At 43.4% G+C, this 24,553-nt stretch overlaps 1 protein-coding gene across 2 annotated transcripts in view; it reads right to left on the minus strand.

The window, feature by feature from the left end:
* The window catches only part of Gnl3l (G protein nucleolar 3 like), a 56,601-nt gene extending 32,469 nt beyond the window's left edge, over positions 1–24,132 (minus strand). The window contains exons 1-5 of one of the 2 annotated variants that reach the window (XM_045140975.1): positions 24,026–24,132; positions 20,949–21,019; positions 2,790–2,827; positions 1,847–1,954; positions 177–293 (exon numbers count right to left, since the gene is read on the minus strand). In XM_045140975.1, coding sequence (XP_044996910.1) covers positions 177–293; positions 1,847–1,954; positions 2,790–2,827; positions 20,949–21,019; positions 24,026–24,123 — 432 coding nt within the window. In that variant the 5' untranslated portion in view covers positions 24,124–24,132. Of the gene's footprint in view, positions 1–176; positions 294–935; positions 1,063–1,846; positions 1,955–2,789; positions 2,828–20,948; positions 21,020–24,025 lie in introns of those variants that run through there. The other variant, XM_045140976.1, reaches the window with a different exon arrangement.
* Between the last annotated feature and the right edge of the window lie 421 nt (positions 24,133–24,553).

Here is a 24,553-nt window from a genome sequence, read left to right on the forward strand (position 1 = left end):
GGTTCATGCTTAAGAGTGTTTTCCACAGATGCCCATTATTATATTCTCTACACTCATTCACTTATTCCCCTCCACCAACCTTATAGCCTTCCTTTCTCTTTAGCATAACAGCAAACCCATCCCAATCCCCACTACCCCACCATACACACACCGTGCAGCAAGGGCTGCTCTCTTACCTTGTGTTCAAACTCTGCCTGGCGTTTCAGAACATCCTGACAATAGCTCTCGATGGTCCTGTGTCTCTGTTTCTCTTGCTCCCGGGCAATTTGCTGCTTCTCTCTCATCTCCGCAACCTAACAAGTGAACACATACTAGGACTGGACCTAAACAGGTCCATGGCCCAAGAAGGAATAGGTGACAGACAAAAGGAACAGTATAGCATGGCATTGTGAGAGGGCAGAGGTATGGGAAAGGCAGACAGGACAGCAGTAGTGTATCTGAGAAGAAAAACTCAAGATAAAGGAAGGGATGGAATAGTAGAAAAAAATAAAAAAGAACTGGGAGTGGTGACACATGCCTGTAATTACAGGACTTGGGAAGACTGCCATGAGATCAATACCAGCCTAGGCCACCTAGTAAGTACCAGGCCAGCAAAGCCTACACAGCAAGACCCTGTCAAGAGATAGTGACAGAGGGCTGGGTGTGGTGGCGCACACACCTTTAATCCCAGCACTCAGGAGGCAGAGGTGGGAGGATCACCATGAGTTCGAGGCCACCCTGAGACTGCATAGTGAATTCCAGGGCAGCCTGAACTAGAGTGAAACTCTACCTCGAAAAACCAAAAACAACAACAAAAAGAAGAGATAGTGATAGACAGAAACAGACACAGAGGGGAGAAAGAGGAAAGAGAAAAGAAAAAGAAGGTTTGCGAAAGAGCAAGAAAGCATTCTAAGCAGAAGAAACCACTTAAATATAAATAAGGAAAAAAGATATACCATCATTTGAAAATGAGAAAGTGGCACACAGTAGTACACACTTGTAGTTCCAACTACTCATGGGCTGAGACAGAAGGTTTTCTTGACTCTCGGCATTCAAGGCCAGCAGGGGCAACACAGTAATACTCTGTCTCAACAAATAAGCAAACAAAACAGGAAAAGAGGGCTGGAGCAATTGTTTAGCAGTTAAGGCACTTGCCTGCAAAGCCAAAGAACCCAGGTTCGATTCCCTAGAACCCACATAAGCCAGATGCACATGGGGCACATGTGTCTATTGTTCCTGTGCAGTGGCTAGAGGCTCCGGTATGCCAATTCTCTCCCTCCCTCCCCAACCTCTAGCTCTCATTCATAAATAAATAAATAAATAAATAAATAAATAAAATACTTTAAAAAGAACAGCAAGAGATGGAAAAAGGCTAGTCACAGAGGAAGAAAGAGGGACATCCATGAAAGGGAGATGCTAAAGTCAAAATGAGAGGGCTCAAGGGAAGGTATCAACTGCTGAGAATTCCCCTAAGATGAGGAAAGAAAACTATCCATGGGGGAGGGAGGGGATTACCATGGGATATTTTTTATAATCATGGAAAATGCTAATAAATTTTTTTTTAAAAAGGCAAAAAAAAAAAAAAAAACCAAAAAACTATCCATGAATATGATGCTGATGACGGAGGCTGAAAGACCAGCAGGGGAGGTTTCAGTGGAACAGTGGGGACATAAAGCAGACAAACATGGATTAGGAGGTGAGAGCTAGGTGAGCAAATGAAGACGTTAAATCCAGTATGAAGGTAATCTCACTCACTTCTCCCACCCACCAAGAGTCCCAACAACTCTGGCCTATGCCTTTCTGCCCAACACTTCTGCCTAGCAGGCATTCAAGGCAGACTCTCTTTCTCTAAAAACAAAGGGCTTACCCTCTTTTTCTTTAATTCAGCTTCCCGACTGGCATGATTATTGCAGTTAACAAACTGGGGCGCACAAGATGGTCCGGAGGTGGCTTTCTTCCCATTTTGCTTTGCAGGCTGGTCACCATGCAGGGAAAGAAAAATCAAACAGCCAATACCCTATGGAAATCACCCCACCCCCAGAAGGGCAAGGGTAAAAGCTACCGGGGCTTGCGGGAGGGTTCTGTCCCCCAAGATCTACCTGTCTAGCTGGGAAAAGGCCCTTCCCTAGCTGGGCAGAGATAAGAACTCCAGGAAAAGTGGTAGGGACAGGGGCAGCTAGGAGGGTTTCCCGTTTGGGAAACCCCCTTGACAAAAAACCTCCCCAAATGGGATCCTTAGACCTGCTGCAGCACCAGCACCGGCAAACCTTTTAGAAATAGAATTAATAGGCTAGGGGTGCAACTCAATGGTAGAGCACTTGTGATCCTCAGTAGTACAAAAATAAATAAATAAATAAGATGTCCGGGCATGGCGGCACATGCCTTTAATAGCCCCAGCACTTGGGAGGTAGAGGTAGGAGGATAGCCTTGAGTTCAAGGCCACCCTTGGTGAATTCACCCTTGGGTGAATTCCAGGTCAGCCTGGGCTAGAGTGAAATCCTACCTTGAAAAATAAAAACAAAACTATATATATACATACATACACACACACACACACACACGTGTGTATGTATGTATGTATGTATATAATTAGATGGCAATAATGTTAACAAGGTAAACCAAGCAAGCACAGAGCAACACATATGTTCTACCTGTGGTGGAAACTTAATATATACAGGTGACACTGTTGCAGTCATCCAGAGAAACCATATTTGCTAATCCCAATGAGATGCTTGGTCCAGAACCACCCAGTAACTACAGGCCAGACCCCTGGAAATGGCTTATTTCACCTAAAGGTAGGGTCAACTTACCTTTTTACAGCCTTTGGAACCTTTACAAGGTTTATTTTCTATAAAAAAAAAAAGAAAAAGAAATGAAAAGGGGCTGGGGAGATGGTTTAGTGGTTAAAGGCACTTGCTTCATTCATTCAAGGTGCGCCTAAACCTATTTCAACAAATAGACAGATACAAAGAAGGAGAGGCTGGAAGAATGAATGCACATTGCATTCATTCATTTGCAGAGGCAAGAGACCCTGGTGTACACACTCACACAATTTTTAAAAAAAGGAACAAAGAAGGAAGTAACCACCTATCTACCCAATGTTTGTTAACACTTTAATCAAGACCAGACCACACTAGGAAGCCTCGGATGCCATATTTGTCTAGATCCAGTACTAGAGACATCAATGGCAGAAACAATGTGAAGAGAAAGTACTGGAAGTTGGGCTGGAGGGATGGCTTAGTGGTTAAGGTGTTTGCTTGCAAAGCCAAATGACTCAGGTTCAATTCCCCAGGACCCACGTTAGCCAGATGCACAAGGGGGCGCATGCATCTGGAGTTCATTTGCAGTGGCTGGAAGCCCCAGCTCTCCCATTCTCTCTCTCTCTCCTTCTCTCTCTGACTCTAATAAATAAATAAAAAGAAAAAGAAAAAAAACATTTAAAAAAAAGAAAGTACTGGAAGTAATACTTGGAGAATTAGTTCAGTGCAAACACAAACAAATATTTTTATTTTATATTTGAGGGGAGGGTGAAAAAGAGGCAGAGAGTGAGTGGGTATGTTAGGGCCTGAAGCCACTGCAAACTAATTCCAGATACATGCATGCACTGCCTTGTGCATCTGGTTCACATGGGCCCAGGGGAATCAAACCTGGGTCCTTTAGTTTTACAGGCAAGCACCTTAACCACTAAGCCATTTCTCAAGCCCCACAAACTCAAACAATTACTAAGTGAATCCCCTAAAGTGGCCCCAATGTATGCTTGCTACTCACTCGTCTTACCACCCCCAAACTCCTGCTCAGGGCACCTGTGCTGATTAAATTTCATTTTCAACTTGACTGGATTTGGAATCTTATCTCTGGGCATGTATGTAAAGGTGTTTCCCAGATAAGCATAACTGAGGAGGGGAGATTGACCCATGGAACCATCCCATGGACTGGAGCACCAAGTAAAAAGGGGGTAAAGGAAGAAGTCAACAGAGTACCAACATATATCTCTCTCTGCTTCCTGACTGCAGACACAATGTAACCAGCATGCCTCCTCTACTCTGAAAGAATGTAAACCCTCCAACTGTAAGCTAAAATAAATCCTTCCTTCTAAGTTGCTTTTACCAAGTAGTGTGACAGAAAAGTAGCAAAGCACCTCAATAATTTCAGTGCCAGGCTGAATTGAGAGCTAGGAAGGTGATTTCAGGAGCCCTAGCAAACTAGGTCTGGGTAAGTTCCCTCAGTTTGTGTGTACACAATTATGCCTTCCTAAACCAGCGGTGGTGGTACACATCTATAACCCTAGGAATTGGGAGGTAAAAGCAGGAGGACCAGTTCAAGGTCATCAACCTCAGCTACATATAGAAATCAAGGTGCACCTAAACCTATTTCAACAAATAGATACAAAGAAGGAGAGGCTGGAAGAATGAAGAAATGGTAGGAGAATGAAGGAAGGACGGAGAGCACAAAAACACACTAGGAACACATGTGATACTGGAGCACATGCCTATAATTTGAGCAGTTGGGAGGCTGAGGCAGGAGGATTGCCATGATTTTGAGGCCACCCTGGGCTACACAGTGAGTTCCAGGCCAGCCTGAGCTAGTGTGAGACATTGCCTCAAAAAGAAAACGTATCCCTTGTTGCATGCAGACCCTGCTCAGTCTACTTCCTCCAAAGCGACTTGGAACTTTTTAGCACAAATGCTAAACAAAAACAAATCTCAGGAATTTAGTGGCTCCTCCCTGCTTCTAAGAGTATTCCCATCACCTATCATTGCCCCCCCTTTTTTGGTTTTTAAATGTAGAGTCTTGTTCTAGCCCAGGCTGACCGGTTATTCACTATGTAGTCTTAGGCCACTTGTCATCTCCTTTACAGCTAGCATCCTGGACAAGAACCCTGTAGAAAGTCTCACCAATAGAATGGATGAAGGAAAGAACAAAATTTCTAAATTCGTGCTCGCTTTGGCAGCACATATACAAAATTTCTAAATTAGAAGACCAGGTGGCAGTCCAACAAAGAGAAAGACAACCTAATAGTAAAGTATGAATGGGAATTTCAAGATATTCAGGATACTATGAAGAGATCAAATATAAGAATCCTGGGTACAGGAGAAGAAGAATTTCACTCTAAAGGCATAGTAGATATTTTCAACAAAATCATAGAAGAAAGTTTCCCCCAAACTTGGAAAGAGGTGCCAATGCAGATACAGGAAGCTTTTAGAACACCAAACAGACAAGACTTGGAAAGAACCTCTCCTCACCATGTATAATTAAAATACCAAACATGCAAACCAAAGGAAGTATACTGAAAGCATTAGAGAGATAAAGAAAGTCACGTGTAAAGGCAAGCCTATCAGGATAACAGCAGATTACACAACACAAACTTTAAAAGCGGGGGGGGGGGGGGGGGGGGGGAGGGGAGTCTGGAGAGATGGCTTAGCGGTTAAGCATTTTAAGCGCTTCCTTGTGAAGCCTAAGGACCCTGGTTCAAGATTCCCCAGGACCCACGTAATGCACAAACAAGATGGCACATGCAACTGAAGTTCATTTGCAGTGGCTGGAAGCCCTGGTGCGCCCATTCTCTCTCCCTCTCCCTCTCCCTCTCTCTCTCTGCCTCTTTCTCTGCTGGTTGCTCTCAAGTAAATAAAAATAAATGTACTCCAAGTTCTGAAAGATAACAACTGTCAATCAAAATTAATTTATCCAGTGAAGCTATACATCCAAACTGATGGAGAAATAAGGACATTCCAAAACGAAGTAGGCTAAAAAGAACATATAACAACTAACCTAGCTCTAGAGAAAATGCTTGAAGAGATGTTTCACACTGAAGAGAAAGCAAAGCACACACATGAAGAAACAGAAAAAAATAAACCATACTCAACAGTTAATACAAGAGAGTAAAGGGAAAACAGGAAGCACTACAAAACAAGAATGGTGAGAATTGGGCTGGAGAGATGGCTTAGCAGTTAAGCGCTTGCCTGTGAAGCCTAAGGACCCCGGTTCGAGGCTCGGTTCCCCAGGTCCCACGTTAGCCAGATGCACAAGGGGGCGCACGCGTCTGGAGTTCGTTTGCAGAGGCTGGAAGCCCTGGCGCGCCCATTCTCTCTCTCTCCCTCTCTCTGTCTTTCTCTCTGTGTCTGTCGCTCTCAAATAAATATATAAAAAAAATTTTAAAGAAAAAAGAATGGTGAGAATAAATACCTACCTTTCAATAATAACTCTTAGCCAGACATGGTGGCGCATGCCTTTAATCCCAGCACTGTGGAGGCAGAGGTTGCAGGATCTTCTTGAGTTCAAGGCCACCCTGAGACTACATAGTGAATTCCAGGTCAGCCTGGGCTAGAGCAAGACCCTACCTCGAAAAACCACAAAAAAGCCAAAATCAGTAACAAACTATCAATGGCCTCAATGCCCGAACCAAAAGACACAGACTTGCAGATAGGATTAAAAGGCAGGATCTTTCTGTTTGTTGCCGCCAAGGAACTCATTTCTCCATAAAAGACAAATGCTATCTTAGTGTAAAGACATGGAAAGTGGCATTTCAAGTAAATGGACCTAGGAAACAAGTAGGTGCTGCTATCCTAATATATCTAACAGGATAGACTTCAAAATAAAATTAGTGAGGAAAGATAAAGAAGGCAACTTAATATGATGGAGAGTGGAGTTTCAAAGGGGAAAGAGGGGGGAATGAAGGGCATTACCATGGGATGTTGTTTACAATCATGGAAGTTAATAAAAAATAAATAAATTTTAAAAAAAATTTAAAAAGAAGGCAACTTTATATTGATTAAAGGAAAAAAAATTTAACCAGAAGACATTACAGTTCTAATCATATATACACCTAACATGGGTGCTCCCAATTTCATCAAACAAACACTATTAGCCTTAAGGTCACATATAACACCAATCAAAATTATAGTGGTTAGCCAAGCATGGTGACACACACCTTTAATCTCAGCACTCAGGAGGCAGAAGTAGGAGGATCGTAATGAGTTTGAGGCCACCTTGAAACTCCACAGTGAATTCCAAGTCAGAGTGAGGTAGAATGAGACCCTACCTCAAACCACCAAAAAAAAAAATGTAGTGAGCCAGGCGTGGTGGCACACGCCTTTAATCCCAGCACTCGGGAGGCAGAGGTAGGAGGATTGCCATGAGTTTAAGGCCACCCTGAGACTCCATAATGAGTTCCAGGTCAGCCTGGGCTAGAGTGAGACCCTACCTCGAAAAAACAAAAAAAAACTGTAGTGGGTAACTTTAATACCCCACTCTCATCAATCAACAGGTCATCTCAGAGAAAAAAGAGAGAGAGAGAGAAGCATCTGAATTAAATTATGGAATAGAACAAAAGGACCTAACTGTTAGGTCAGGAAAAAATGGAGTCATCTAGGACAGGAGGGCAACAGATACCAGAGAGTAGGTCATCCACATTTCCCAAGGAACCACCCAAGCCATTATCCCTTCCTTGCCTAACAATGCCCCAGGTCCTATAGCTAATATAAAGAACAAAGGAGTTCTTTTCCCTTCCTCACCTTCCCCCAACTGAACAGCCCTATATAGCACACTATCTGTAACCCCAAGTAGACTGTTCCCCTCTTGAGAGTCAGACCTGGCAGCTCATTCCCCCTCCCCAATAAAAACTTCCATCTTAAAAAGCCAGGCATAGTGGTACACGCCTTTAATCCCAGCACTTGGGAGGCAGAGGTAGGAGGATCGCCATGAGTTCGAGGCCACCCTGAGATTACATAGTGAATTCCAGGTCAGCCTGGGCTAGAGTGAGACCCTACCTCAAACAAACAAAAAAAAAAAAAAAAAAAGAACTTCCATCTTTGCCTCAGAGTGGTCTCCATGGTCTTGGTCACTCCTGAACCTTACATCTGGTGCTTGACTCGGATAGGAAGGCTCCCGGTTGCCCTCTTGGGCGGCCAGAGTTCCTTTTCCCCTGACCGGACCAACAAGCTGTCATTCGACCCTCTGAAGGCCTCGGACCATTTCTGTCTGATACAGGCTCTCACACCCACTGCAATTCAGCCTCAATGTTCTTCCCTTCCTCATCTCCTTCCTTCTCAGTAAGTGTCCTGTCAGGGGGCTGGCTGCTTTTGGGTTTCACCCCTCCTCGTGGAAGCCGTGCCAGCATGCCAGGCTACACCCCTCAGCCACTAGACCCCAACCCCAGGTCTCCAGAAAGACACACTCTCGAAACCTTGGGTGTATTGCTCTCTGATCTACCATACCCTAAAGGGGTGCCTTTTAGTTCGGTTGCCATATCGGGGCATCCTCTCTCCCTCCCCTCCCTCTCCCTCCTGAGCTCTCATCTTTCACTGGCAGCCACTTTCACCATCAGGAGGGAGCACAGTCGCCCTCCTTGCCCACTAACGGGCTAAAAAGCCAACAGTTGTGACCTGTATGGCCTCTGCCCACGTGGGAGGTGCAGGCCCCATTCACCCTGACAGGCCAGGGGGTCATATTGGTGTTCTGTGTAAACCCAGCTTAAGCTCTGGTTTATTTTTCTCTCACCCTTGTTTTGCTCTTTCTCTGTCTCCTTAAGAACTTAAAGCCTCTATGACTCTTGGGCAACATCTTTCTCTGCAACTCGGCTTGGCCACATCCATAAGTGGGAAAATGGGTCCAAATGGCCTGAACATGGTATTTTTGACTTCCAAATTCGCACTGATTTAAAAAAATGTCTGCCAATATACAGGCAAATGGTCTGAAATACCCTATTTTTCACTCTACATGCACAGCCTTCTTTTTGCCCTACCTGCTTTTCTTACCAGGTCCTTCTAGCACCCCCCCCCAACCAAACTCATCCTCATCCTCTGCTTTTGACCCTGATGCCATAGAGGACCTGACAGCTCCTCTGGCTCCTCCAGCTCTCTCAGCCTCTCCTGATGATAACAAGGTCTGATTTTAATCTCCGGAGTTGTAAACAGAATAGAAATTTAAAATGGGAATATATAACTTCTGAATAAATGAATGAATGAATATGTGAAGGGAAAAAGGTTGTCTAGAATCTGTATGCCTGAATCTATATATATATGAAAAGTGCACTTGAGATGAATATGTGTGTGTGTGTGTGTGTGTATGTACGTGCTCACAGTCCTAAGGCTGCAGGATGATTTCTGTTCTGAGCAGCGCCATTTCACTATGGGGATGTTTTCTACCAAGCCCACTGTATAAGACAGCATAGCCAATTTTTACTGTTGAGTGCCCCCCAGAAAGAACACTAAAAGTAAGATCATAGAAAAAAATGCAAGATTCTCCTAATCATAAAAGAGGTGTAAAGTGGCAGGATTGTAAAGCAGCCTATAGCCCTGAGGAAAGATTAAAAATCTCCCTGGAATTTAGGGGGGGAAAAGGCTTCCCTGCCTTGCAAAGCCAGGGAACTGCAAGCATGGAGAATCTCAGGATCCTGGCCCCAGCATGGTAATGGATGAATGCCAAGTCGCTATGGGGACTCCTTATAAAAAATCTGTAACTGTTTTACGTTTACTTTATCTTTCTATGCTTATATGGTACTAGAAGACAATAGCCTCAAGATTTATGTTTAAATTTAAAAGTACTTCATACTAAATTGGTAAAAAAAAAATTCTAATGTTTAAATCTGCTTTCATATTTCTTTAAAAATGTGTTTCAGGAAAATTATAAGAAACAAAACTCCAAATCTATACGTTTATTCTGGATAAATATCATAAGTCAAATCTGATCTTTCTTTAAAAAATTATTTCAAAAGGCCTTTTGAGGGAAAAATGGTAATATTGAAAGTATTATGGTAAGAACAATAAAAGTGTTTTGTTTTTTTTTTTTTGGTTTTTCAAGGCAGGGTCTCACTCTGGTCCAGGCTGACCTAGAATTAACGCTGTCATCTCAGGGTGGTCTTGAACTCATGGCAATTCTCCTACCTCTGCCTCCCGAGTGCTGGGATTAAAGGCGTGCGCCACCACGCCCGGCTCCAATAAAAGTTTTTGAGGGTAGTTATGAGATAAACTGACTGAAAAAGATAAACTGGAGAGAAAACTTCATATGTTAGAAATGTTTGATAGGGTGGTTACATGGATTGTAAGGCAAAAGTATGTAGAGGAAGATATGAGTAAGCTTAAACAGAAGGTTAAAGATAAAGTACTTGATCAAATTACAGACTTCTTGAGATATAAAATGACTATCAGCCTAGGGTTTATATCAGACTAACAAAGTATGGCCCTGGCTGGTAGCAGGATGCTATGGTATTCAGGTTGTAAACTTAACTTTAAATAACTCACTGATGTTAATCTAGTCATAATACTGGTTATGAAAGACTGAATTTAGAGTACCCAACCAAGTTAACGAGGTTCCTCTATTTGTCAACCTTTTAACTAATTCTGAAGGTTAAAATTGACTCATTAATATTTAATTCTCTCCTAAGGTTATTATATCTAAAACCCTGCCTCCTCAAAAAAAAAAAAAAAAAAAAACTCACAGAGGAACTATTTACTCCTTTTTTCCCTATTTTAAATATTTTATCTTTATTTATTTACTTAAGTCATTTATTTATTTGAGAGAGGGAGAGAGAGAATAGATGCACCAGGGCCTCCAGCCACTGCAAACAAACTCCAGAAGAGTGTGCCCCCTTGTGCATCTGGCTAACGTGGGTCCTGGGGAATCGAACCTGGGTCCTTTGGCTCTGCAGGTAAGCACCTTAACTGCTAAGCCATCCCTCCAGCCCTTTTTTCCTATTTTGTAAGGTAAACAGACCACAACTGAAACATTAAACAGTACTTATCTGGCACACGGTTAAAACTATTTACTTCATGGTAAACAGTTAAAAAAAAATTCTAAACAAAATTATGTTGTGATTTAAGATGTAATGCCTCAATTCCTCCAACATTCAGGCTTAATACTTTAAATTTAACTTATGTCATTACTGAACAAGTTTACCAAAGTACCACAAATAGGATTATAGAGTTGATTAAGGTTCGAATAGTTAAAGATTATGCCATAAAGTTTTGTGTATATTAGGAGATTAGAAATATTTCACTTTGGCTCAGCAGTTAAAGGTGCTTATTTGCAAAGCCAGGTGCACATAATGGAACACACATTTGATAATTATTTACAGTGGCAAGGGGCTCTGGCATACCCATGCCCTCTTTTTCCATCAGACTTGTCTCCTTTTCTCATTAAATCATGTCAGTTTAATGCAATTCCTCTATACTTTGGGTATGTTAAATATGGCTAAATTAATTTCAGGAACTTATAGATAGATGGACATCTTACTTAGCTTTTCAAAGACTAACCAAAGTTGTTTTCAAACACAGATGATAAGTTTTTATACTGGCTTGTCTTTTTCCTGGCATACAATTTCTAGATTAAATCATCTGCCTTAAAGTTATTGATAAAATAATTAATAAAAATATTGTTTTCAGGGCTACTAAAATGTTCTGCCTATACTTATAACTGACAGATACTTAAAAGATAAAACATGTGGGCAGAAGAGATGGCTTAATGGTTAAGCGTTTGCCTGTCAAGCCTAAGGACCCCGGCTCGAGGCTCGATTCCCCAGGACCCACATTAGCCAGACGCACAAGGGGCACATGCGTCTGGAGTTCCTTTGCAGTGGCTAGAGGCCCTGGCATACCCATTTTCTATCTATCTGCCTCTTTCTCTCTCTGTCTGTTGCTCCCAAATAAATAAATAAATAAATAAATAAATAAATAAATAAATAACATGTATGCTTTCTATGTCCCAGTTATAGCTTATATGGTCACTTGCCAACTAAACTTAAATATTAAACAGAATGATTTTAAACTATTGTGTCATTCTCTAACCAGATCTGCTTTGCTAACCAGATATGTTCTGCACCCTTTTTACTAATCTGTTTTGCTAATAAGATAAGTACAGTCTGTCTGAGTGAGTAATAACCATATGTAGAAACCAAAATCAATTGGAAACATTGGACTTAAAAGGATAACCAATATTTTGGTTCCTGCTCCTGGATCAGATAGCCACAGGAGATGATAGGACACTTGCTAACTTCTATCCTCTGGTAAGTTACCTGTCTTCTTGATCAAAGAGGATGTGGAGACCCAGAAATAAGTTCCAAGTCAGTGTACCTCCAACAGGAGAGTCACATGGGAGGAAAACCAGTCCTCCAACCTTCCCAAAAGAGGGAAGGCCACTTGGTCAGCAATACCTTGATTTATCCTATCATATGACAATGCTGAGAGTCATAGAGTCCAACAGAGCCATTATTGACCTCCCAAAACATACAGTTAATTCTGGTAGCCTACATCGTCTTAATTACCCAAAGAAAAAATATAACTACAAAACATAACTACAGGGCTGGAGGGATGGCTTAGCAGTTTAAGCACTTGCCTATGAAGTCTAAAGACCCTGGTTTGAGGCTCAATTCCCCAGGACCCACATTAGCCAGATGCACAAGGGGGGGCACACGTCTGGAGTTCATTTGCAGTGGCTGGAGGCACTGGCATGACCATTCTCTCTCCCTCTTTCTCTGTTTTTCTGTCACTCTCAAATAAACAAAAATTATACATATATAACTACAATATAAACAATAATTCAGACTAATAGATTCCCCTGTCTGATGCTGACTTACAATATTAGACTTGAACATTAACTCATGCCTTCTGCCTCTTCCTGGCCCTGATTAACTTCACCTACCCTGACCCCAGCTCCTCCCACTTACTATTCCTCAGGCCCCCTCTTTCTTAGCCCTTACCCTATCTCATCCAGGGGTAAGGACACTGCCACCCTAACAGACACTCTTAAACTCTCTTGTGTTCCTACTTTTCCCCAATCCCAAAGTGCCCCTCTGCCTCCTCTCTCTTGCCCCAAGCCTCTATTTCTTGCCTCTGCATGCTCATCCTCCTTTTACACCTTGTCAAGAGTAACAAGCTTCTTTATTCTCCCTTCTGTCTTCTCACAGGGTGCACAGAGCCCATTTCACTCATCTTCTCTATAACAGGTTATCTGCCAGCGACTGCCCTGAAGCCAGCTCAATACAAGGATGGTATGAGAGAAGTCTGCTTCACTCAGTACCAAGTCATAACAACATGCTATACTGGTGCTATTGATCTCACCACTCTGCCACCTCTAGCCACCATGAAACTGCCTCCTCATCACCGGCCCTGAAGAGAGACCCATTGACTACATTATCCAGCCTCCCTGAGAAATGGCTTAGCAGTTAAGGTGCTTGCCTAAGAAACCTAAGGATCCCGGTTCAATTCCCCAGGACCCATGTAAGCCAGATGCACAAGGAGGCACATGCGTCTGGAGTTCTCCTGCAATGGCTACAGGCTCTGGCATGCCCATTCTCCCTCTCTCTCTATCTGGCTCTTTCATAAATAAATAAATAAATAAATAAATAAATAAATAAATAAATAAATAAATAAAAAAACACACATATACATATATATACATATATGTGTGTACATATATGTATTTTTTTTTTTTTGGTTTTTCGAAGTAGGGTCTCACTGTAGCTCAGGCTGACCTGGAATTCACTATGGAGTCTCAGGGTGGCCTCGAACTCACGGCGATCCTCCTACCTCTGCCTCCCAAGTGCTGGGATGAAGCCGGGCGTGGTGGCGCACGCCTTTAATCCCAGCACTTGGGAGGCAGAGGTAGGAGGATTGGCATGAGTTCAAGGCCACCCTGAGATGACAGAGTTAATTCCAGGTCAGCCTGGACCAGAGTGAGACCCTATCTCGAAAAACAAAACAAAAAACCAAGTGCTGGGATGAAAAGTGTGTGCCACCACGCCCGGCTCAAAATAAAATATTTTTTAAAGATTTTTATTTATTTATTTGAGAGTGACAGAGACAGAAAGAGGCAGATAGAGAGAGAGAATGGGTGCGCCAGGGTTTCCAGCCACTGCAAATGAACTCCAGACATGTACGCCTCCTTGTGCATCTGGCTAACGTGGGTCCTGGGGAATCGAACCTCGAACCGGGGCCCTTAGGCTTCACAAGCAAGCGCTTAACCGCTACGCCATCTCTCCAGCCCCAAAATAAAATATTTTTTAAAAGAGAGAAGAAGGGCTGGAGAGATGGCGTAGCGGTTAAGCGCTTGCTTGTGAAGCCTAAGGACCCCGGTTCGAGGCTCGGTTCCCCAGGTCCTACGTTAGGCAGATGCACAAGGGGGCGCACGCGTCTGGAGTTCGTTTGCAGAGGCTGGAAGCCCTGGCGCGCCCATTCTCTCTCTCTCTCCCTCTATCTGTCTTTCTCTCTGTGTCTGTCGCTCTCAAATAAATAAATAAAAATTTTAAAAAAAAAAGAGAGAGAAGAAGCCAAAATAAAATATTTTTGAAAAGAGAGAAGAAGCCAAAATAAAATATTTTTGAAAAGAGAGAAGAAGCCAGGCGTGGTGGCACACACCTTTAATCCCCAGCACTCGGGAGGCAGAGGTAGGAGAATCTCCATGAGTTCGAGGCCACCCTGAGACTCCATAGTGAATTCCAGGTCAGCCTGAGCTACAGTGAGACCCCACCATGAAAAACCAAAATAAAATAAAATAAAATAAAAGATACAAATGAATAAAATTAGAGATGAAAAAGGCACCATTATAACAGATATCAAGGATTCAAAAAAATCATATGGACATGCTTTAAGAATATATACTCCTCTATGGTTGAAAATCTGAAAGAAATGGATGATTTCCTAGATTTCTATGACCTACTGTGGTAGTTTGAATAGATGGCTGTCAATATATTCAATGTTGTATTACAGTTTATAATTTAGATCCACAGCCACCTTAGTGGAGAAGGTGTCACTGGGCAGATCTTAGGTTCCAGCTCTAAGGTGTGATAAGGGATTTGACATTCCAATCTAAAAATATGCAATGTACCTGGAGTTCCTGAAGTGTGCTTGTTTATGGTATGGTTTAAGGGATTTTCTCTTTTTCTCTCTCTTTTCTCCTCCTCCTCCCCTCCCTCCCTTCTCCCTCTCTCTCTCCTTCGATCTGTGAAAGCAGGCCAACTTCTTTTGACATTATTGTACCTCCCCTGGATCTGTAAGCATCAATAAAATCCCTTTCTCCATAACTGTGTCTGGTATGGAAGTTCATCTCAGCAACCTGAAATTGTCTACTACACCTACCAAAAATAAACCAAGATGAGAGAAACTATTTATTTAGCCCTATAACAAGTACGGAGATCCAAGCAGTTATAAAAAAAAAAAAATCTCCCAAGTAAAAAAAAAGTCCAGCCGGGCGTGGTGGCGCACGCCTTTAATCCCAGCACTTGGGAGGCAGAGGTAGGAGGATCACCGTGAGTTCGAGGCCACCCTGAGACTACATAGTGACTTCCAGGTCAGCCTGAGCCAGAGTGAGACCCTACCTCGAAAAACCAAAAAAAAAAAAAAAAAGTCCAGGCCCAGATGGATTCACTGGTGAATTTTACCAGACCTTTGCAGAACTAACACCAATGCTTCTCAAATTTTTCCATAAAATAGAAAAGGAAGGAATTCTACCAAACTCCTATGAAGTCAGCATCACCCTGACACCAAAACCAGACAAGGAGGTTGCACAGAAGAAAAAGATAACCCAGAAAAAACTGAAGAAACAAAAACTTATGGCACGGGAGTAAATTCAGCATGAAAATAAATGGAAATAAAAGGAAAAAATAAAGGGGATGTTTGTAACATAATAACTTATTTAAATGCCTTTCACATCAATAGGTTAGCATATACCTTAAATACCCTCTTAGAAACAAGAAATACAGACAATACAAAAAGACACTTAAGACCTTTTGATCCATATATATCACAATAGCCAATCTGAGGTATTAATGCTTAAAGAACATGGATAATCACACTCCTAAAATAATATACTAACCTTCTCATCTAATAAATAGCAATACTACTATCTTTTTTAATATTTTTGTTCATTATTTATTTATTTGAGAGCGACAGACAGAGAGAAAGACAGATAGAGGGAGAGAGAGAGAATGGGCGTGCCAGGGCTTCCAGCCACTGCAAACGAACTCCAGACACGTGCGCCCCCTTGTGCATCTGGCTAACATGGGACCCGGGGAACCAAGCCTCGAACCAGGGTCCTTAGGCTTCACAGGCAAGCGCTTAACCGCTAAGCCATCTCTCCAGCCCAATACTACTATCTTATGTTCTTGCAAGCAGAGAGAGATACAAGAGACAGAGAATGGGTGCACCAGGGCATCCAGATGCTGCAAATGAACTCCAGAGGCATGCACCACTATGTACATCTGGTTTTATGTGGGGACTGGGGAATCAAACCCAGGCCATCAGGCTTTGCAAGCAAGCACCTTTAACTGCTGAACCTCTCTCTGGCCCGTAACTCTTTTCTTGTTTTGTTTGTTGTTTTTGTTTTCAAGGGAGAGTCTCACTCTAGCTCAGGCTGACCTGGAACTCACTCTGTAGTTACAGGCTGGCCTAAACCCTCAGCAATCCTCCTTCCTCTGATTCCTAAGTGCTGGAATTAAAGGCATGTGCCACCATACCTGGCTAAAAACCTTTTCAACAAAAATATTTATTTATTTATTTATTTAAGAGCGAGAAAGAGAAGACGACTATGGGCACACCAGGGCCTCCTGACACTCCAAATGAACTCCAGACACATGCAACATTTTGTGCATCTGGCTTTACATGGGCATTAGGGAATCAAACCTGGGTCTTAAGGATTGTCAAGCAAGGGCTTTTAACCACTGACCCATCTCTCCAGGCCCCCAAAGCCTTTTATAATAACTATAATAATGAGTAGTGGTGGTAACAGAAGCTTTATCATTTGAACTTCGTAGATGCTATCAAACTGAGATGCTGTATCTCCTTTTACAAACCTTGAAGTCAAGATCCTACAGCTTCAATCTCCAAAGAAGCTTAGAAAATTATGCCTGGTCTTAAGCTCTTCATTAGGAAAAACAATGATTTCCTCTTTTACAAACCTTAAAACCTTGAGTAGGTATGTGGATCATTTAAATCCCTTCTCTAGTGTTTGACAGTTTGAAGTGAACAAGTCCCACTAGAGTAGCAGTTTTCAGCATGTGATGTGGATGACTATACTTGAATGAAGACTAATTGAAGAAACTTACAGTTTGGCTTCAAAACATGTACATTTTGGACTGGAGAAATGGCTTTGTGGTTAAGGTGCTTGCTTGTGAAGCCTAAGGGTCCATTATTTGACTCTCCACATCCCACATAAGCCAGACACACACAAAGGTGAGGCAAGCACAAGGTCACACATGCCCACTAAGTGGTACAAGCATCTGGAGTTTGGTATCAGTGGCTGAGGCCCTGGCATGCCAATTCATTCTCTCTCTCTCTCTAAAAAAAATTGTACATTTCTAGGTTTAAAAATAGTGAACATAAATTAGCCTCCCAGCATTCCAGCTGCAAGTCCTCACCAAACAAGCTACAAGCTGAAAAATTCTAATGTTGAGACAAAGCCTCACTATGTAGCCCAGGCTAGCCTACATTTGCTATGTGGATCAGACTGACCTTGAACTTGCTACAATTCTCTTGACTCTACCTCCTGAGTTCTAGGATGATAGGCAGGCACCACTGTGCCCGGTGAGACTAAATTTTAACTTTTTTATTGACAACGTCCATAATTATAGGCCATAAACTATGATTATTCCATTCCCTCCCCTACTTTCCCCTTCAAAAATACACTCTCCACCATATCCCTTTCCCCTCTCAATTAGAGACTAAATTTTTAAATCTATTACTTCCAACACAGATGGGCCTCTAAATCTGTAAGTGATGCATCCAGACCCAAGTGACTTTGAATCAAAAACCTACACCTGGAGCTGGAGATGGCTTAAGGGTTAAGGCCCTTGTCTACAAAGCCAAAGGACCCAAGTTCAATTCCCCAGGACTCATATAAAACAGCTGCACAAGGTGGCGCATGCATCTGCAGATTGTTAGCAGTGGGTGGAGGCCCTGCATACCTATTCTCTCTATCTGCTTCTTCCTCTCTCTATCTTCCTCAAATAAATAAATAAAATTTTGGGCATGATGGCACATGCCTTTAATCCCAGCACTCGGGAGGCAGAGGTAGAAGGATCACCATGAGTTCAGGCCACCCTTTGATTATACAGTGAATTCCAGGTCAGCCTGGTCTAGAGCAAGACCCTAACTTGAAAAACTAAACAAAGGAAAACAAAATTTTTTTAAAAACCCAAACCTGTACTGAAAATGACTTATCATTACTTCCTAAACAATAGTCTGACAACTACTTATATATAACTTATACTCTATTAAATATTACAAGTAATCTGGAGGTGTTTTAAAATATACAAGCAGGTATGTGCAGGCTACATGAGAACACTATGCTATATATAAGGGACTCAAGTATATACTGACTTTCTTATCTATCAGGGATCTTGAAACAAATTTCCTATGGATATAAAGGGAATACGGACTTACAAAAATTGCTCATAATGTACTTTCAATCAGGCACTGGTCTAAGCATTTTGTCTCTTTAAACTCACTAAATATTCATTAACTCAGATACTCGGGAGGCTAGGACAGAAGGATGGCTTAAGTTCAGCATTCTGAAGTCAGTTTGGGAAACACAGTGAGACCATCTCAAAAATATCCTCAGATTGGGCACGGTGGTTCACGCCTATAATCCCAGAACTTGGGAAGTAAAAACGGAAGATCAGAAGTTCAATGTCAGACTAGAGAGATGACTTAGTGGTTAAGGTGCTTGCCTGCGAAGCCTAATGACCCATGTTCGACTCCCTAGGTCCCACGTAAGCCAGATACAAAAAGTGACACAAGTTCACAAGGTCATACATGCGCAAAAGCTGGCGCACATGTCTGGAGTTTGATAAAACAGTAGCTGGAGGCCCTAGCATGCCAATTCTCTCCTTCATGTGTGCATGCATGCTCTCACTCTCTTGCATAAAAAAGGCCAGTCTATAGGGCTTGCCTCAAAAACTGAAAGAAGTTCAATGTCATACTCAACTTCATAGCAAGTTTGAGGCGAGACTGAGCTACATAAGCAGCTGTCTCAAAAGCAAAAACAAAAACAATTTCATGACAGGTATAGTGGTGTACACCTACAATACCAACAACCTGAGAGAGTTTGGTGGCCAGCCTGGACTACATGATAAGACCCTATCTCAAAACAACTAAAAACAACAAAATCCTAACATGATGCTATTAGGTATATGTTATAATTACCTGTTTTGCAAATACATAAAATAAATTTACAGGAATAGATGGTAAGAACCTATTGCTGAAGACTCCACATACTTGGGCTGCAAGGCCACTGAGAAATCCTGCTGGAGCTGAGCTGATAACCTCCTCCATGTAGACCAGCTGACAAAAAGCTGGAAGAAGCCATTCTGCACGCAGTTCAATGGGAAAGAGAGAAATCACCTGTGAAGATACTCAACCGTGGATACTGCAAACCTTATATTTGGCCAAACAGGCCAAATGAGCCAACGGGTTCAACAGTGGCACATCTTTCATGGTAGAAACCAGCTGCCCTCTAATTGGACCGGAAGAACATTCCATGTGAGGGAATACATCCCTGACACTGAAAACCTAAAACAGGGGTAGTCATGAGCCCTAGGGATGTAACGTCTGCTGGTGTCTGGCTAAATGTATAAACTATGCTTATCAAACTGCCCAGTAAGCACTTCTCTAAATGTTCATAAACATATATTAATGCTACTCTCACTTTTGATAGAGAACCTTCTATTTTCAGATGGCAGTGACCTTGGGATAACTCAGAAGGCATCATGGTGCTGGGAAGAAGTGACAGAGGAATGCTCAGCACTGCATTATCTCTATCACATCTTCCAAGGCTCAGGGTCCATTGTGGAAGAGTTGGCAGAAAGAATGTAAGAGCCAAAAGAAGGGTAGGACTCCTTACAACGTGCTCCTCCAGACACAAAATGGCCTGGATATCCATGACCTCACAGTGCCTGACAATACCTACACAAGACCATCATAATAGGAGGAAAAGATGATGACATCAAAATAAAAGAGAGACTGATTGAGATGGGGAGGGGATATGATGGAGAATGGAGTTTCAAAGGGAAAAGTGGGGGGAGGGAGGGAATTACCATGGGATATTGTTTATAATCATGGAAGTTGTTAATAAAAATAATAATAAATAAATTCAAAAAAGAAAAAGAAAATGGGTTTAAGTAACTTGCTCAAGGCTACCTAGCTAGTAAGTGAGAGGTGAGAGTGAAACCCAGTGTGGCTCCAAAGCAGAACTGGTACAACTTAATGATACCAACTGAAAGGTGTTAGATTTAAAGACAAATGCTAGAAGCCAGGTGTGGTGGCACACACCTTTAATCCCGGCACTCAAGAGGCAAAGGTAGGAAAATTACCATAGGCAAAGGTAGGAAAATTGCCATGAGTTTGAGGCCATTCTGAAACTACAGAATCAATTCAAGGTCAGCTAGGTACCATGACATGGTATGTTCTGGTATTTACTCCTGATGATTAAGTCATACAACCTTAGTGAGCTTCTATTTCCTTATCTTTTAAAGGCAATCAAAACAGCAATGATATCACATGTTTAAAAACCCAGATAGAAGCCAGGCCAGGTGGCACATGCCTTTATCCCAACACTTGGGAGGCAGAGGTAGGAGGATCGCCATGAGTCCAAGGCCACCCTGAGACCACATAGTGAATTCCAGGTCAGTGTGGCCTAAAATAAGACCCTACCTCAAAAAACTTAAAAAAAAAAAAAGTTGTTGTAAGCTAAGCATGGTAGCACATGCTTGCAAACTCATTTCTTGAGAAACTCAAGTCAAACAATACTTTGAAGCCAGTCTAGGCTACTTCAAGGGTTCCAAGCTAGTCTGGCACAAACCTTTAATCCCAGTACTCAGGACATAGAGGCAGGAGGATCAGCCAGCCTCAGCTACATAGCAATTTCTAGACCAGTCTGAGCTATATAAAACCCTGTCTCAAAAAGCATCAAGCAAAGTTGTTGTGGTCTACTATGATTATTAATTGAAACTATAGGACTAGAAGGGGATGGCAAAGGAAACTCACTGTGTCTAAACTTCATCATGATGATCAGACCAGCTGGAAAAGAGGTATGTTCAAATCTGCCCACTTTCTTCCTGTTGGAATGGAAGAGTAATTTGAAGACAGACTAAGAACAACAATGCCCCTTCAAGCCCCCCAAAAGGCACAATAAAATGTTAAAGAACATGATGAGGAATCTCTTACAACTGGGAAATTGGGAGGGTGGGCTATACAAGAGCTAGGACCTGATATGGCTGAGTAAACACAGGGAAGGCAGTACCTCATCACCCAAACAAGGTATGTCTGAACCTTTCTTCCTAGGTGGTGTCAGTGCTTCCAATACATTGAATAGGGTCTTTGATCACTACTCTTCAATCTTACAGTGTTGTACCCTAGGTAAGAGGCCAGTGTCAACCTGCAAACACAGTCGCATGAGCACAGGGGCACATGCCCAGGGTTCCACGGCAGTGGCTGGAGGCCCTGGCGCTCCCATTCTCTCTCTCTCTCTCATAAATTTTTAAAAGTCAAAAAGAAAAACGAAAAATGATTCCAGAAAACAAGAAAATGTGCAGCTGGGTCAATGATAAATGATCACTGCGGAGCTTTGAAAATCACTTGTGTCCTTGAATGATGCAGATGGATCTGCCCAGGCACGGTCCAGGCCCATGAGGAAGAGGATGGAGGCAAAAGCTTGAGTGTGAGGGCGTAGGCAGAGGGAAGGAAGGGGTATGTGTGCCATCTTCCCAGAAGATAGTGACACAGCCCGAGTGGGGCCAACACCAGATCTGAGCTGCAGTGCTTGGCTCAGAAGTCAACAAGGAAGTAATGGACTGGGAGCTCGGGGTTCCATGGAGAGCTCTTTACAGCAAGCCTTTTAAAACCGCGTTGCTAGTTTTTCCCTTCTTTTAATCAAGTATGTGTATAGCTCTGATTTTAAAAATAAAGATTGATGGGCCAGAGATACGGCTTGGGGGTAAAGTGCTTGCCATGTGTGGTAGTTTGATTCAGGTGTCCCCCATAAACTCAGGTGTTCTGAATGCTAGGCTCCAGCTGATGGAGATTTGGGAATTAATGCCTCCTGAAGTCAATGTATTGTTGGGGGCGGGCTTATGGGTGTTATAGCCAGTTTCCCCTTGCCAGTGTTTGGCACACTCTCCTGTTGCTGTTGTCCACCTTATGTTGCCCAGGGGGTGATGTCCACCCTCTGCTCATGCCATCCTTTTCCCTGCCATCACGGCTGTCGAGTCTGTAAGCCAAAATAAACCCTTTTTTCCCACCAAAAAAAAAAAAGAAGAAGAAGAAGAAGCCAGTGTCAAATCCCTCAACACTGGGAAGAGGAGGAGGCAGCCAATTTCTTAATGCGGTGGGGCAATAGTATGTTTTCCCAAGTAGGGCACTGTGAGTGTCCTCTACTGAAAGAGGTAGAAGGAGATGGATCTCAGGAGTCTATCCTGGAGAAAAAGGTCCTCAGAATAGGAACTCTTTTTGTTTGTTTGTTTTTATTTGTTTTTCAAGGTAGGGTCTCACTCTAGTCCAGGCTGACCTGGAACTCACTATGTAGTCTCAGAGGGGCCTCAAACTCACTGTGATCCTCCTCCCTCTGCCTCCCAGGTGCTGGGATTAAAGGTGTGTGCCACCACGCATGCCATGGAACTCTTACCTATGTTTGCGTGCACTGAGGTCACTGAAAAAATTTAGAGCCGGGGACTGGAGAAATGGCTTAGTGGTTAAGGCGCTTGCCTGCAAAGCCAAAGGACCCAGGATCCATGTAAGCCAGATGCACAAGGGGGCACACACATCTGGAGTTTGTTTACAGTGGCTGGAGGCCCTGGCGCACCCATTCTGTCTGTCTGTCTCTCTGATTTTCTCAAATAAAGAAATAAAACTATAAAAAAATAAAAACAACATAAACTTTACAAATAAAAAAATGAATGAGGGCTGCAGGGATGCCTTAGCGGTTAATGTGTTTGCCTGCAAAGCCAAAGAAGCCAGGTTCTTTGCCGCAGAACCCATGTTAGCCAGATGCACAAGGGGGTGAACACATCTGGAGTTCGTTTGCAGTGGCTGTGGGCCCTGGCATACTCATTCTCTCTCTCTCTCTCCCCCTCCCTCCCTCTTTCTCTGTCAAATAAATTTTTAAAAAATGAATGAGAATTAACCTGACTCCCCCTACCCTGGGGTCTACTTGATAGGCAGATGTGTGTCTATATGGAAGACATTCTGTCCCTACTTGCTGTGGGCCATTTTGGGGATGGACCTGCAGTAAACCAGCCCTGGTAGGGATTGGGAGTAATTCTGCACAATGAGGATCTATCTACTTATCCAGAAGAAGAAATAAATCTGTATGGTTCTCACAGGCTGAAGCCTGTGCCTTGTACCATTTTAGAAGAAAGATTTACAGGCTCTGTGAGAGGGGAGGGACTTTGTGGGTTACTCTGCAGGAATAGGCGAGACACGGGGAGGGCTCTAGGTCTCTACATCAGGAAAGAAGTTTCCTTCCTTCTGAATATTATGTTTCTGAGCTCCTCTATACTGATGTGGGGTGGTGGAAGAGATGCCGCGGTAGAGATCTATGTGTTTTAACACGAAGTCAGCCCTGCCCAGCCATTTACTGGATACCAAGTTCCCGCATGATGGAAACGCTATCAACCCGGCGGGTTGACATCTGTCTACATTGGGCAACGCCAAGTATAAACTCCAAATGATTTTGTTCCTACAGCGGGTGTAGAGGCGTCTTTCACTTTGCCCTACCCGAGGTAAGGAGGGTAACGGTAGCAAAGCAAAAAGCTTCCCTAGTCTGAGAGGTTGAAGGCAGCCGACGCTGCGTCACACCAATAGTCTGTGCGTCTCGACCATGTGTCCAAGGACTAGACCTTGGTAGCCTCGGTTTGGGACCAGCCAGCATGCAGTTCTGCGCATCTCCACGTATGGCGCTAGCCCTGCCCCTCCGGGCCCTTCCATCCCGGAAGAGAGCCAGCCCTTCTCCCCTCCACTCCAGAGCAGCAAGCATCTCAGGTTTGACCTTTAAAATAGACTGCCCCTACTTGCGCAGCCGGCCGGGTGAACGCTCACCACCAGAACTGAGGAAAACAGTCTCTTACCCACTCTTTCCGCAGAAACTGGAGAACTTGGGAGGGACACACAAACGTTCGCGCACTCGGACCACGCCGATCGAGCAGCTAGGTTCGCTCTTCCGCATCCGGGGCAGCGGCTCCGCCCGCTGTGCGCGCCGTGGGGGGCGGAGGCTCTGAGGAGCAGCCGCGCGCGCCGCCCCCTCAGGAGCTCCCACGCCCGCGCCGCCTCCCGGCTACGTAAACCGGCGCCGGGCCTGGGAAAGAAGGCCGGGAAGTAGTCAGGGAAGTCGGCGTGTGTTTCCTCGTGGCCGTGTAACATGTGTGTAATACATCTGTCCGCGGGGCTCTGGCTAGGATTAAATGTACCACTTCTCAAGTTTTAGTAGTGACCAAGCGGTAACGGTTTGCATCCCGATCAGGGTCTTTTGTCTGCCTGGAAGATGGCGACGGGCAGGGTGTGAGAAAATGGCCGCTTAGATCACGTGTCTGGCCGCATATTTCCCACCTGAAGTGAGTTTGGCTGAACATCCTTTCCGGCTCATCAGGCGCGGGAGC

This window comes from Jaculus jaculus, chromosome X (assembly GCF_020740685.1).
Source record: "Jaculus jaculus isolate mJacJac1 chromosome X, mJacJac1.mat.Y.cur, whole genome shotgun sequence".
Lineage (NCBI taxonomy): Eukaryota > Metazoa > Chordata > Mammalia > Rodentia > Dipodidae > Jaculus > Jaculus jaculus.